This window comes from Hylaeus anthracinus, unplaced genomic scaffold (genome assembly GCF_026225885.1).
Source record: "Hylaeus anthracinus isolate JK02 unplaced genomic scaffold, UHH_iyHylAnth1.0_haploid 0, whole genome shotgun sequence".
Lineage (NCBI taxonomy): Eukaryota > Metazoa > Arthropoda > Insecta > Hymenoptera > Colletidae > Hylaeus > Hylaeus anthracinus.
The window spans coordinates 18,412,077-18,426,981 of record NW_026533254.1 but is presented as its reverse complement, the minus strand read 5'-3'; the positions used below and the strand labels follow the sequence as shown (position 1 = coordinate 18,426,981).

At 44.7% G+C, this 14,905-nt stretch overlaps 1 protein-coding gene across 5 annotated transcripts in view; it reads right to left on the bottom strand.

Moving 5' to 3' along the window:
- LOC128885401 (ABC transporter G family member 20) overlaps nucleotides 1-14,905 on the bottom strand; it is a 27,447-nt gene extending 12,542 nt beyond the window's left edge. Inside the window, exons 1-2 of one of the 5 annotated variants that reach the window (XM_054139474.1) lie at nucleotides 14,751-14,905; nucleotides 10,861-11,109 (exon numbers count right to left, since the gene is read on the bottom strand). In XM_054139474.1, the coding sequence (XP_053995449.1) occupies nucleotides 10,861-10,943 (83 nt within the window). In that variant the 5' untranslated portion in view covers nucleotides 10,944-11,109; nucleotides 14,751-14,905. Of the gene's footprint in view, nucleotides 1-4,563; nucleotides 5,016-8,716; nucleotides 8,743-10,860; nucleotides 11,110-14,585; nucleotides 14,731-14,750 lie in introns of those variants that run through there. The other 4 variants (XM_054139548.1, XM_054139629.1, XM_054139781.1 and 1 more) reach the window with 4 other exon arrangements.

The window sequence follows — 14,905 nt, the reverse complement described above, 5'->3', positions numbered from 1 at the left end:
TCGATGAAGAGATTTGAGACGATTGAGAGAATTCCAACTGCCCTGTCGAATATTTTAAAGACAAAATAGTCGGACATCGAATTCTTTTACTAGACAAATTTGTCATACATGTTTCAGAGTAGAATGATCGAGACAAGACGAGAGGAAAATAAGAAAAGACACACCGCTTAGGTAAAAATATGTATATCCAGTATCCATGCTTTCTATAGGGATTTGTGTTGCTAATATACATATATTTACATTCAGTTGTCTCTCGACAGGTTTACATGTTGGAGAGAATTTGAATAATACACTAATATGTACTTCTTTGTTCAGACATACGAATTCATATGGACTCGCGTCGAGTAGCCATTAGCGCTTTTTCTGCGGTGATTATCTTGCGGACAAACAGGAAACGAGTATTGAAATCGATTGAATATTCTAACTGTCGCAAAATATTGTCTGGAATATTTTTCTTCCATCGAGAGTATTTATCGAATCGGTGAATTCTGACAGACGAAGCTATACCAGTAATTTATTCGTCGATGCTAACAACGCGACGTGACGCGATCGATGATCGTGATTATTAAATTTGCGACAGCGCAACAAATTGTATAAAATACAAACCGCTGTTGATCGAGGGAGTTCGATTATGGAAACAGTTGCACTTTAGAACGTGACGATTGCTGACGCTTGTCGACCACTTCGAAGATCGTGAATCACACTTATGTATGATTCGCGGGAAGTCAACTATAATACATGTAACCTCGTAGCAATCCGATGACCGCATCAGTGACTCCAATGATACTAAAATACGTCGAGAAGCAACTCTCACTGCCAACACCGATAATACTAATTTTATCGTCGTCTAACGCAGCTTTTAAAACTGGCGTCTCTTTGAAACTCGCTTCGTTGAATCGGAAAGATGGTACATGGTACATCGAAAGTAAAAATTGAAAAAAATCGTAGGAAGAAAAAGATATTTGCCAACTTCCAGATTACGTGATCCTATTGCGTCGGAGCTGCGCACGTTACGCGAGATGCGAAGAAACTCGGCATTCTTGTCATCGAGAAAATCGAGAGAAAGCATTTCGCTTCTCTGGAGCAAGTACAAGTTAATAATGTTGCAGAGCTGCTTGTAAGGGAAAATATCTCGAGTCTCGGTGTTCGTAATTTGTAACTTAACGCTATAGTTTGTTGGAGAATCTTAGCGGCACCGGCGCGGCGTGGCTGCATAATAGTGTCGCGATCACGTTTAGACTTACATACTTGTTCAGCAATTGGCTGACACACTTATTAAAACTGCTAGATTAAGCATTTCTTTTCACGGTCTCGCACGTCACAGCTGATTGTGACTGGTATTCTCGTTAAGGAAAGTCAACTCGACGGTACCGATTTACACTTTTACCGATCGTTTGTGTTGCGCATAATACCCCAGCTTTCGTTAGGTCTCGGCTGCTTTGCCCATAACGGATTGCTCTCTTTACGGTGTCTCGGTTTACTAGATCGATCATATTTTCTTGCTTTTATTGTCATCCTTATTGTTAGAAACATGGAAAATGTTCAATTCTATTAGGTTAAACGATAAAGTTTCTTAACGAGCCGTTGCTGCAACGAGTAAGAAAGAAGAAAAAAGAGAAGAAGAAGGTTCGTTGTTTGTAGCGACGTTTAATGGTATTATTCGAGAGCAATTTGTCGGCAACGACAACGAGTTATCGACGAATCGTTAAAATTCTCGGTAGGTCTCGGCGCGGCGGAGACTTGAACGCCCGCAAACGTCGGGTCGGAATAATAACGTTCGACGGAACGTGGTACTATTCCTTCAAGTGTAAGATTGGGATAAACATGAAATGGTATTAAATGCAACGTTATCGACGCATATCTAAACTAAAGATCGCAAAACACTTTTGGTTTCTTTAATAACTTTGTTGCGTTCGTGCTGTTCTTATTCACGGCTCCCTCCGTATGTGATCGAAGCGTCGATCGTCGGAAAATTAATTTCTCGATTCGCTGATCTTTTGGTGTTCGGTTACGCAATTTGCCGATTCGTCGTAAAATTATACGATTTCGCAAGCTGTAAAGTTTTCATCGCGCGCGAGACTCACGGATTACGTTTACGATAATACAAAATTACACAACGAACGCACGCGCGCGCGCACACAAGTATGCGATGGCGGGAACGTGTGCCGAAAAGTAACGAGGTCGGCCTTCCAATTGCCGTTTCGGTTCGGTATTTTCAGTAGACTGTCATTGACTTTTACCACCGTGCACACCGATCGTGTTGACCGCTGACTGGCTGACTGGTTGCGTTTTACTTTCTAGAATCGTTACGGATCGCGACTAATCGTTACATCGATCGCGCAAAATTCGTTCTTACCCGTAATTTGCCTCAACAGCCGACCGTGCCAGCAAAAAAAGTAACGCCTTTCGTTTTCGACAGGTTGACCGAGCTAGTAGTAATTTATCCGAAATTATCCGATACTTGATCAAAGTTGCGATATCGAGTAGTCGATGCTCAATTAGAATAAATGCAAATAAGCAATCGTATTTCCCGGCAAATGAGAACGATCAATCTTGTATTAAAGGCAACGTGATGTGACCTACGATTAATATATATGCTATCCCGAAGTAAAAAAAAAGTATGGTTATTATCATCGTTGAGATACAAAGTTCGATTACGGATAATCGAGTAATACGATAAAAACTGGTTTAATCGTGACATAATCAGGGCAATTCGAAACCAGTGTAAGACCATTCGCTGGTCGCCAGTTCTCGCACAATGGAAACACCTGTCGTTTGGTCTAATCGAATCAGGGGCAGGTATAGAAAGCGTGAAAACCGAGCGACAAAAGTGCCGAACGAATTTAGAAGAAAGGTTCGCGACGCCGACGGTGCAGTTTTACTATCGACCGAGGAAGAGTCTCACGGGATGCTGGAGAATAATTTAACAGCGTGCCGTGACGCGGATGCTCGCATTTTCCTTTGCGCTGCGCCGCGCGGTCGAGAAAGTATATTTCTCCGGGTCTTTCACATCGTACCAATCTAACGTCGCGTTTGCGATTTCTTGACGAGACTGAAACAATAATTAACCTTTCTTAGATTTTATCTGGTTGGCAACGAGATTCGCGTTCTGGCACCCTTACGGACCGCTTGCCGGGGCATTTCGAGATCGCGTGCACGCTAACCGCCGACTCTGTGAAAAGAAGAGGAACTAATTGCGAGAACACGTTCTACGATGATTTCCCTCTTCATCGGAGTATATTGTATTCTTGGAGAGAGTGTAACGTAACTTTCCGAACTAAGTGCCTCGCGGATGTGGCAAACTTGCGTTTCCGTTCGATCGCAATTGTAATCCATTACCGTAAACGATGAATTGACATTCCTACGAGTTGATCGATTCGATCGAAAACTTGTCTCGGTTATCTCGAAGCGTTCTTATGCCCGATCGTGCGAGATGCGCGACAGGGAAGATTCGCGCGAAATCAGTCGGAAAATATGTATGTGGAACGCAAAGTCCACTAACGCGTTCGATTTCACCGCGAGTTCGCGTTCAGAGGATTGTCAAAATGCTGCAAAACTCTTTCGCGTCGCTTTCTATTCTGCTCGTTGAAGGAGACAGCCGAGTCACGATGAACACGGACAAAAGTCTGCTTTTAATGTAGCTACGGTGCCGCTATCGTGTCGATTGGTTCAGCTACTGAAAATAATTAATCGGCACGATGCAACAGGTGTGATCGATCGCGATCTCATCTCGATCGCTTCGACGAGTATGCCGCTGGTTTACCGCGTCTTAACGCGGTTTAACGCGCAACGAGCATAAAGGAGCGAGTGAGCTTCGTTTCCCTCTTGTTTTCTTCGTAATTATAGAGAAAACGATCGACAAAGAATTTCTCAGAGACGAAAGGCAGAAACTAACGTTCTTCCAGGTGCTACGATAATTGCTACCGTGAGAAAGACGAAGCGATTGTCGTTAAAAATTTTACTTTACGATTTAGGCGATACTCGAGAATTGCCCTATTTAGATTTACGTGCAAATCGATCGAGTATCGCGTATCGCTCTTTGTTCTTTTGTAGGGGCAGCAATCGCGGGCGAATGATCATTTTGTATCGGAAAATCGAGCAACCGTACGATTCGCGATTCAAATCGATCGAACGGAAGGACGAGAATTCGCGCACTTGGAATTCGGAGCGAATTGCAGCCGCATCGACCGGGCCGATTAAGATCGCGATTTTGCCATCGACGCTTTCGAATTTCCTGCGGCGAGTCCGGCTTTGGTAACATCGCGCCGGTTTCTCACTTTTCAACGGAAGCGAAGGGAGCACCGGAGCGTTCGACTAATGGTCAGCTTACACTTACGCGATCGGACATGTTTTTTTTTTTTTCGCCGAACGATCCCGATCCCGATCTCGACGCCGCGCGGCGCGGCGCGCCGCGCGATATAGTCGACTCTCGTGAATTCTTGCTCCGTTGCTAGCAAGAAAACTTGCTTCGTATTTCTTTGATTCACTGACGATAACGAAACTAAAATTTCTCTTCGATTCGATGTCTCGTAGTTTTAGACACCGATACATCGAATCGCGTACCTACAACTTCGGTCTGGAGCCTGTTGGAATCCTGTCGGTTCGGAATCGGCTGCGTCCCTCTCGTTAGCTCGAAAACTAATCCTCTAGGTGTAATCCTGGCAGAGAACAGACGTCATCGAGAATCGACGATCGACCGGTTGAAGCATCGGTCCTCCGGGGTCAGCCTAGCATTCCTGTACTTCCGCTCACGAACGAGCAGAGGAGCAAAGTCGTCACAAATAAATGAACGCACAACACAACAGAATTGGTACGGAAGCGAGAAGCACACAGCACCACGGATTCGAGCCGAGCCGAACTGAGCCAATCCGATCCGATTCGTTCGTTTCGAGTCTCTGGTCTAGGACGTGTCGGCCGAGAAGAATGGCTCGTGACGAGTATCGTGTCGGGTTCTCCGCGACTTTCGAGTCCTGACGCGAGACTGAAGCGGTCAGAGGCAAAGGAGAATCGAGCCCGCGAGTCGACTCGAGGCTGCCATCATCTTTCTCTCTCCCTCTCCTGCTCCTTCTCCCTCCCCCTCTTATTCTCTTTATCTCGTTGTAATAGCTCTCCCTTCCACCTCTCTTTCAATCGAGTCGGTCTATCTGTGTTCGATGAACTGCTTTCTTCGTTCTGTCGCAAGTCCACCTTCCCTCCACCTGTCCTCCTCCTTCCAACCTCGGTTTTTCGTTCGCGTACGCGAGCGCGCTGGATCGCCGCTCTTTTCAGCGTCCGTGGATCTCGCCCCTTTCTTTGCCAGTCAGCTCGCTCGATTTTTAAGTCCTGCCGTTGATCGCGAACTTTAAGCTGCCTCGAGAAATTCCGACGGGTTTCTTGACTCTCGCGGGGAATTCCCGTCGACTTGTTAGCGAGGAAGAATGACGCGAGCAACCGCGAAGCCTCGAACAACGTGTACCTAGAAACGTTGCGAGTCGTACGGTACGCAACGAAATATTTTTTCATTTTTCAAAATCCTCTTCGAAACTATTTTCTTCAAGTTTTTAAACTCACAGGTACCACGCGCGCGGTAGCTCGCTTTCTTCGGATGTTTATCGCGATATCGAAGTTTCGAGCGTTTAACCATAATCCTTCGGGATGACTTTAGGCGCGATCATTTCCGGTAATTAATCGCGACAAACGCATTACCGCGTTACTATTCTATTGCCGTTGTCGATAATAAAACACGACTGGTGGATCTTCCAAAGATGGCGCGTCGACGGCGATCCACGATGATGGTCTGACCGTTCAGCGGAGAATAATCGATCGCGTCTCCTTTTACACCTTCCAACATCGTAAACAGTTGCAATTGCAACGATTTTTTTTATGGATCATTTATCAAATTTTCTATCGGTGCAAGAGAAAAGAGGAGAGCGACATCCCGCGACATTTGTTTCTAGATATATTGCGATCGAACCTTCTCGAAAATGTCATCTGAAAGAAAGCCAAGAAGGTTCGATTACATTTAAATTGCCAACAAAGACGAACGGCGGATTTAATATTTCCTCGATAGGATTGTCGGGTAGAGAATCGTGGCTGCGAGAGACGAGAGGGGAACGTAGCAATTTTTTATGCAAAGCGTCTGCTAACGTCGTTGCGTCCAGAAGTCAGCAGAGATACGGAAATGTCTGGACACGTAACGAAACGATTCATTCTAACGACACCGATTATTACAATTGCAAAATCTCCACGATCGTCTCTACTTCGTTCTTTCGCGTGTTCCTCGATTAACGTGCATATATTTCGTCCTAGCTCTCGAATGCGATCATGTTAATCTTAAAACAACTAGGTTATATAACTTTTCGTGAACTTAAACTATCTTTATTTAAAGCGTTAACGACCAGTATATAGTTTCAAGTTGGCTGTAATGGTATATGAATGGTATATTCATTTGATAACATACACTCGATGTCGAGCGTTCTTTGTCGAACGATCGACAGAATAGGGAAAAGCGTAGTTTGCTGCACAAAATACGAAATCTCCGTTAAGTAGTAGCTCGAGCGAATTGTTTTTGTTCCGATGTTCCCGCCACCGTCGAATCTCGCTAATTCTCAAAGCACATACCTCGCGACGTGTTTAACTTCGAATACCGCGTGCAAATGCAAAACAATCGAGTTCCCTACATCGATAGATGAGGCAAATATGTTTAAAAAAGCATCGTACAAGTTAACCGATGATGCAAAGGTAGACACATCCGTGCCGTCGTTGCAGTCGGTTTCCAGGAAAGCTGGCTACGAATCGATTCCATTCGGTCTAGTAACTTTCCTCTTTGTGAAACTAACGAAACCGTTAACGACGTCATAATTAGTCGTCGATATGGTCACCGTTGAAACGATCGTCGCCGTCGACAAACAATTTCATACCAGGTCGAGAAACAGCGATCATAACAGTGGTCAGGACGGTCTGCACTTTCCCCAGCATTGCGTAATCCGCGTATGTCCCTAACGTAATGAAAGCCTGATTAAATAACAGGAAATTATGCATTTATTTTCTCGAAAATTGCTGCACGTGATTCTACGAATTATCGCCAACTCCGAACACGGTAGGATTGTCTCTCGTTTGGATTTCTATCGCTCTGGTCGTTTCTTGCGCCAAGGTTTGCATAATTGATCGACGTTGTATAATTCCGTGAGCAAAACGTTCAACGATCGATGTTTTCACGGTTCCAAAAATTCATCGATATTCGCTCGCGCGATCGCCTTCTTCCGCTGGTTAAGAAAATTCATGTATCGCGCAACGATGTCGATTTTCGCGCGATCGCCAGCACATGGAAAATAGAACATCTACCGTATCGATGTTGTTTTTACCAAATATTACGTCAATATTATTCAGTTTGTTCCGACGTTCTTTGCTCTCGCGTCTGTTTCGCTGCTTTCGGTCAGTTTTATTTATGGAATTCGTTTTACTCGAGACTCAGTTTCGCGTATTTTTAGACCACCGCGAATCGAGCGAAACGATCGTTGAATATCGTCGCTACTTTTTCGGGTAATCGGGATTCGTGCTAGTTTTGCTACCTCGAAAAAGTGAAAGCGATTCGCCGTTTTTCGATCCTAAGGCCATCAGACGCGACACCGATGCGACGCCGCGAGCACGTTGGTTTCCTCTCGAAATGATTCTATCGAAAGCGTTTGTTCATCGACCAAACAAATACATTACATTATTTTAATACTTATACGTTAAAGTATTAGTTAATAATATCGTAGGTACGCTATAAATTTTGCATATTTATGCTAGCAAAACCCTGTTTATATGTATGTATGTATATTTGTTGCCTTTTCATAGTCCAGTCTTCTGTAGCAGAGTCATCGTTCGACGTCGCGCGCAAACTGGTCGAACGACTTGGCTTGTGGTTCGCTCAGTATGCATGGCCCGTCTAAAGTGGACAAATCTTATTCTTATTGTCAACGGGTTAACCCAAGATGGAGGGGAAGGTCTCTGCAAGGTCCCACGGAGATAGTGTCAGCCACCTTCGTGGACTTGTTCGGGTAAAAGCGAAAGTCTCGTTTGGTGCACGTACACTGGCCGTCTGTCGTCGCTGAGGCCGATTTTCATCGGACGCGTCGCCGCGACCTCTTTCCGATTTCTCGTCGGACGACACCTATTTCGTACGCCATCTTGCCTGTTACGGTAGCGTTCCGCGTAGTATTCGGAAATCGGGACGAATGGATTCGAGTTCGATCCAACTGTCGATCGTGCGAGTAAACGTTTAAAGTAAACGTAAACAGTAGTGAGAACGACGCTAAATTATTCTTTACAATGGTCGGTAGACCGGTTTGCAAATCTTGGGAAACAAAGATATCGAATAGTACACGAAGGAGAAAAGAAACATGGATTCATCGAATTGGCCTTTCATTCGAGACGAGCGATAGAACGTTCAAGACAAAAGTCCGGATCCTGGATATTGGGCAAACGGATCGGTCGATTTAACCCTGAAACGGGGCATCGTAGGTTACAAGGACGGGCAGAAGGTGAGAAATCACCACGGGGAGTATCGAAGCGGGTCGCTAAATGCGGCCGAATAGACGTGAAAGCGGTCAGTCCGGCTGCTGTGTTACGTAAATCCCAGGAAGAGCATTCGAACGTCGCGCGCGTCGCACCGTCTGTTCGTCGATAATCGCATCGGGAACAGAGGGTTTTCCCTTCGCGGGTCTCTTTGATCCGTAGACCTTGTGCTACTTACGAGACGACCATCCGAGCACGTCGATGCGTTGACGCGATCAAACTTTTACGTCCAGTTGATATCGTTGATTGGAAGATTATCGGGAAAATCGCAGCTACCGAATGACTACGAATCCGCGTAAACTACATATACCTGGAAGACTATAAATATTTCCTCGAGAATTAAAATAAACATTCCGTTTTTGTTCTGCTCGTATTATCGATCGTCGACTCACCTAATCACAGATCAATCAATTTGTATGATTTGTTCAACTGAAGAGGATGAAAAAAAAAAACTCGGAAACGTGACTTTCAGAGGTTAAGAATAAAAAAATCTCGAACGAGGTAAATATTTACACAACTTTTTCATTGTATCGACGAGGATGTTTTTTTCGAGTTTCGCGGGTAATCAGGGATATTTTTCTTTTAACAGCGCGAAAATGCTTACTCGCGCAATCCCTGTTACTTCTTAACGATCATAGCCGATGTTCATTGTTATGCTAACCAGAAGCTAATTTCTACGAGTTCGTCGCGTAACTAGAATCCGACGATGTTACTCGAAGCCTTGCGCTACCAATGCTACCATAACCGTACGTATTCGTTTCGGCCGCCAGAATAATAGCAAACGTGGTGCCATCTCTCGGCAAGTCCACGTACTTGGTTTCGTTTCGATTGTTTAGAGACTCGGTATGTCAGGAAACGACGGAAGAATAAGGGAGCCAATTTTCAGAGACGTATGAAATTTACGTGATGTTTAAAGAAAAAAATGCGAAAGCCGAACAAGTAAAATGTAAACATTGGTCACGGTAACGTGAAGGAGCGAGGTTCGAGGATCGTTACTTTACGATCTAGCCTTAAAATCGAAGAACATCCGAGCATCGATTCGAAAGAGGATAGATCAGAGTCGGGTACATCGGACGCGCAACCATTAATCAAGGATGGATCCGTGGCGATCCTTGGCGATCCTTGGCGCGTCGTTCAATTTACGTTTGCCCTTTCACTGTGCAGCGATAAAGCGACCGAGCCACGGACGAATCTACTCGCTGTGTTGCGACGCCGCGCGCCGCACATAGTCGTCAGCCACTTTCACGCGCGATTGCGAATTTCGACGCGAACTCTCGTACCAGCGCCAGCCCGCCCAACAACTCTTGCAAAATTTGTTATGCGCCTTACGTTGACCGACTTTTCCAATTTTCCATGACTTTTTCGCGGTAACTTACTTTACCGCATTCCCAGTTCCCAGCACAGATCGACGATTTCCAGTGGGCAGTCTCTGTTTTCCGTATTCGATTTCCCTCGCAATCTAGTTCTTCGAGGCGGAAATCTGACAGTTATAACTATATTTGTATCTGGCTCGGTACAAAGAATAAAGAAAAATTACGAAGACAACTTCGATCGCCGAGTCGAAAACGTTCGTCTGATGAAATGAAGCGCCCGGTTCGATCGTTTTGTCGACGTAATTTTAGGTTGCTTCGAGTACAAAGATTTTTCCGTTCGATAAGTAAAAGTAGATATGAATTTAATTTTGTGTATCTCGGCAGAAGTAGTTTGCTTCCGATTCGCGATTAGCGTACGTCTGGCTAAGGAAGCAAACCGGAAAATACCTAACGAGTATAAGTTCTACATCGAGGTAAAAAATATGTACACGGTGGATGGAATGGAATCGTGATTCGCGATAACGAATATCGACAACTCGGCGGTGGCGAGCCAACTGAAAACCGGAATGCAATTTACCATAAAACGACCATACGTATTCAAGAGGAATTCGTGGGTTTCATGCACCTGTCACGTTCTTGCAATAGATTACAAAACCGTTCCCGCGGATACGTCGCAAAACTCGAGCCTCTCTATCACTCTGTGACGCTAAAATCACAGTCTAGTCAATGTACACCCCTTATTTGCACGGTATTTCTCAAGTTATTTCCGCGCAATGTTCGAAACCGACTTCTTCGAAACTACCATTCCTGGAATGATTCGCTCATTTGTCTTTTAATGTCACGCGGAAAATGAAAATGTCAAAGGTACGCATGGTAAATGTTGCGTTAATATCGTATATAGGATTCGATGTAATTAGACGTACCGTTTAATATTTCAACTTTATCTACTATCGGGATGATTGATCGTAACGCGATAAGCCGTACGTCAGAAAAATGTTTTGTCGCTCACTTGACGGCGATGGCAAGTCCGTCGCTCCAGCTGAACATTTTTTTGATCTTCTCTTTTTGATTTGGATCGGCTTTGTTGTCCATCTCGGTCGGTATTCCCTCCCACGAGATGGTTCGATTCGAACAGGTCGAAGGTTATCGGGAATAATGGTCTCTCGCTGAGATTCGCAAGTCTCAACGACGACGCATCATATTTTTATGTTCTCTCCGGTGAGAATAAATCCCAGTGCTCCTCGCGTGACCGCAAACGCTGTAAAATCAAACGAGACGATAAGTAATACGTTTGGTACTGGTGGACGCGAAACATTGGAAATGAGAGAAGGATTTTTTTTTTTATCAAAGGGATCGTTAAAACAGAAGCGTGACCGTTCGCAACAGCGGTGGAAAGTGAAACTGATTTATAGTGGATAGTTATCCTTAAGCAAGTACGCGCGTACGCGTGTGCGTTTAAGGTCATTACGAAGAAAGCGTGGCGTATAACAATCTGTCGGCCAGTGGAATAGAAAATGCGTCCGCTTACGAATAACACACATTTTCCTTGGCACGCTATGGTACCCACTGAAATGCCTTCGTTCGCCACTGGAAATAATATAGGACAAAAGCATGACGACTCTAACGCTTTAAGGATCTATGGAAATTAGAATTTCTCTTTCGTACGATACTTCAGTTTTAGAAGAACGAGAGAAGATTCTCGATGACCGATGTATCGTTTATAATATTCCAAGGATTCATAGAAATCGGAATTTTCCTCGAGGAAAGAATTTCGTCACGGTTGCTGACGATTGAGATTGCCGTCGTTCGAGCGCGAAACGCCGCGCCGCGCCGTGTACGGAATCTCGAAACGAATACAAGAAGAAAATCAACTACCGCGACACCGGGCTGGTTACAGCATCGAATCCATACGTAGTTTCCAAAAAAATTCCACTGGATCCGAATTTACTCAAGGACAAACAAATTTTCAAACAAACAAAAATATCGCGAGCCAATTCGATCAGCGTTTTTTCCGTTTTATCTATATGTACATCTCCGAGTCGTACGAAAAGGAAGATCGTGTTTGTGGCTCGAATGTTAAAAATAGCATCGGTTTAGGTGAAAGTCGCGAGAAAAAGACTCTCCTCTTCTTCGTAACATTCCCGATGATCCTTCTTTCGAATCGGCCATTCGGTCTCCGATGTCCCGTTTGATACGGACAATGGAAACGTGGAAAATCGGTGACCTGTCTGTTAACGATTATCTGGTTACGTAATTTCGTATCATCGCAAATATAAACACGACGGTATCTAAACACTGGAGTAGTGGCGGTATAGTCGATCGTCGAGCGTGGGAGTTGGCGTTGGCGTACCGTCGGCGTCGCGTCGCGTCGTCCTTCCACTTGTCCTCGTAATCAGTGTTCCATCGTGTTCCCGGTTCGAAAGGATCGCGCGTCATTGACCGCGTAAGAAAGTAGAGCTTTCTTCGGCCTGACCGGAAGAAGCACGAAAATGCTTCCGAGAGGAGGTCGACACGCTCGGCTATTTAATATTCCCCAACATACTCACGGCCCTGATTTTAATTAACGTGTCTGGATTCATCGCGATTCCTCTGACGCGCGTCTGTATTAATTTTACGAATTTACACGCGCGCTTCTAAGGAAGCGATCCTAACCAACTAAATCCCGTTAACCAAAGAAACCGTCAAATTGATCGATCTTGGCATGATCAGAATCCATGATCCATGCGTTTGCATTATTAATTTTGCGTAATTCTTGAAACAGAGTGACTATCCGATATGCAAACCAACCATGTGTAATCGCAGACGCGATTATTAGTTTCATGCAGTTGTGGCGTAAAGATGTGGATCGTTTTTTTTATCTTTTTTTTTTTTTTTTTAATATGACATACATAATGAATAATGTCCACGTGTATCGATTTAATCGTTACGTTTACAGATCGGGAATAGTTTTTTAGACGGTAGAGGGCGAGAGATATCAAATCTGGAATGCTAAAGTTAAGCTAAGCAAAGGTTACGCGACACCGTTCATATATCTCCAGCGCGTTCTCCATTACGTTCTCAAGGCAAAAGAACGAAAGAAGAGACGAACAGACCGACCAAGATTGTCGCGATACAAAGAATCTCTCGAAGACAAAAGACACGAAATTCTCGAGACTTTCAACTTGAATAACTGAATAAATTTATTTCAATTTCTTGAGATCCCGAATGCCAAAACCGGTTACAGTTTTTACCATACGCGCGCATAATGTAAGCGGTAAAATTCTACCCAATCGAAAAGTTTCGCGAAACAAAGAACGTCACATCGAAGATGCGAACGCACTGAAAATCCAAAGAAGATGTCACGGTGAAACGTAACGAAAAGTTGAGCCGTTTGATCGCCGCGGCCGTACCGATTTATGCAATTCATGCGGTGTCAGTGTTATGTGAAAGTATTGCGCGTGCATCGCACGACGAGCTTTAATTGCTATTCAGTTCATTCGACAAATTCCCTTCCGTTCGTGTTACGTAAAGAGGTAAAAGTAGTTGGCCGTTCGACGAGATTTTGCTTTTTTTCGCGAGATGTGATCATCGACCGATGCGAACACTTGAAAAAGAATTTCAAGTACCGTTTAACCGACGCGATGCAATTCGTGGAATCTGCGTCGCGTTTTTCGATACGAGAGTCGGTGGAGAAGTAAGGTTGCCGTTGCCAATTTAATTCACCGATTATTCGACGATTCTTGTTAACGGTCCAAGGGGCGAAAGTGCAACTCGAGATTATATACCTTCTGGCACGCTGGAGAAATATGTTTGTAGGTCGCTCGAAACTTGCCGGTGACGCGAGAACACCGTAAATCACGCGAGCTCATCCAACGGATGACTTTCACGGTTTTGAAGAGAGCCACGTTTTTAGGCCAAGGAAGCAAAGTTCCGGTCAACTACTCCGATTCGTATTTGGCATAAATTTCGTTGAAACGAAGCTTTTGGTCGCATCGATAACGAAATCGTAATCGTTCTTGTATACGACTCACTGTTGCGGGTCACTCGAGTCCACCTATTTGATCGGTACTTTCTACCATGGTTCCCATCGGTCGATATCAAAGTCTAGCGTTCTAAGCTCTCATCTTCAAACTCGATATTCGTCGCTAGAAGCTTCCGAAAAGGAGCTTCCACTTCGAAGTGGATCGATCGAACGAGCCTGTTAAATATGCCGATAAGCGTAAAACAAGTTTCATTTATATTTTCGACGTGTCCGATTATAAATCAGCGTTGTCTAACGCGCGCGTCTCTTTATAAATTGACTTCCGTACGTTTTCACCGTTGCTTCCTCGACTTTGTTCGTCACCTCGTCGATTTCATAAGACTCGGGTGCGCATCGTAACGCGTGCGAAATCTGTTATGCGGACGTTACATGCGGCAGCATGTTAAGAAGAAAGCAGGACGCGCGCGACATCGATATTCAACTTTGCCAAGGAACAACAAACGAAAACACTGTAAACATCGTGATCCCATTATAAACGAACGATAAGTTGAAATTCTATGAGAATGTTTACGCGCAGTACCGCTAGAAAAAAAAAACACGCAGACACCCGAACGGTAACTTGCGAACAAATATCGCGTGTAATTTTCAAATGGAAATTTCCGGAATCTCGAATAACGCAGGTTTCCTTGACGCGTCATGCGCGCACCACCAATTAAATTAACCGATCTCACACGTAAATGTGGAAAAATACTTCTCGACTGGATGCTACGCACACTGTCACACGTACAACGGCAAGTTTTCTTCCACGTGAAAGTAAACCGTGACAAGGATCGGTTCTGGCATTTCGAAGAAGGATGGTTGGAGTTTTCGGAGCTGCGCCCCGGGTGTATCTTCGAACTAGCGGGTTGTCGAAAAACAAAAACGTATCAGATGTTTACCGGATGCACGTTGTACACAGAGATGGAAGGACGAGACCGGAGTGCACGGATCAGGACGCCCGAGCCGTCTGAAAGTCTTTCTTGCACTGAGAGACCATGGGAGGACGAAGCCTGTTAGTTGAGCAATAACGCGCGGACACTGCCAGTCCGCGCCT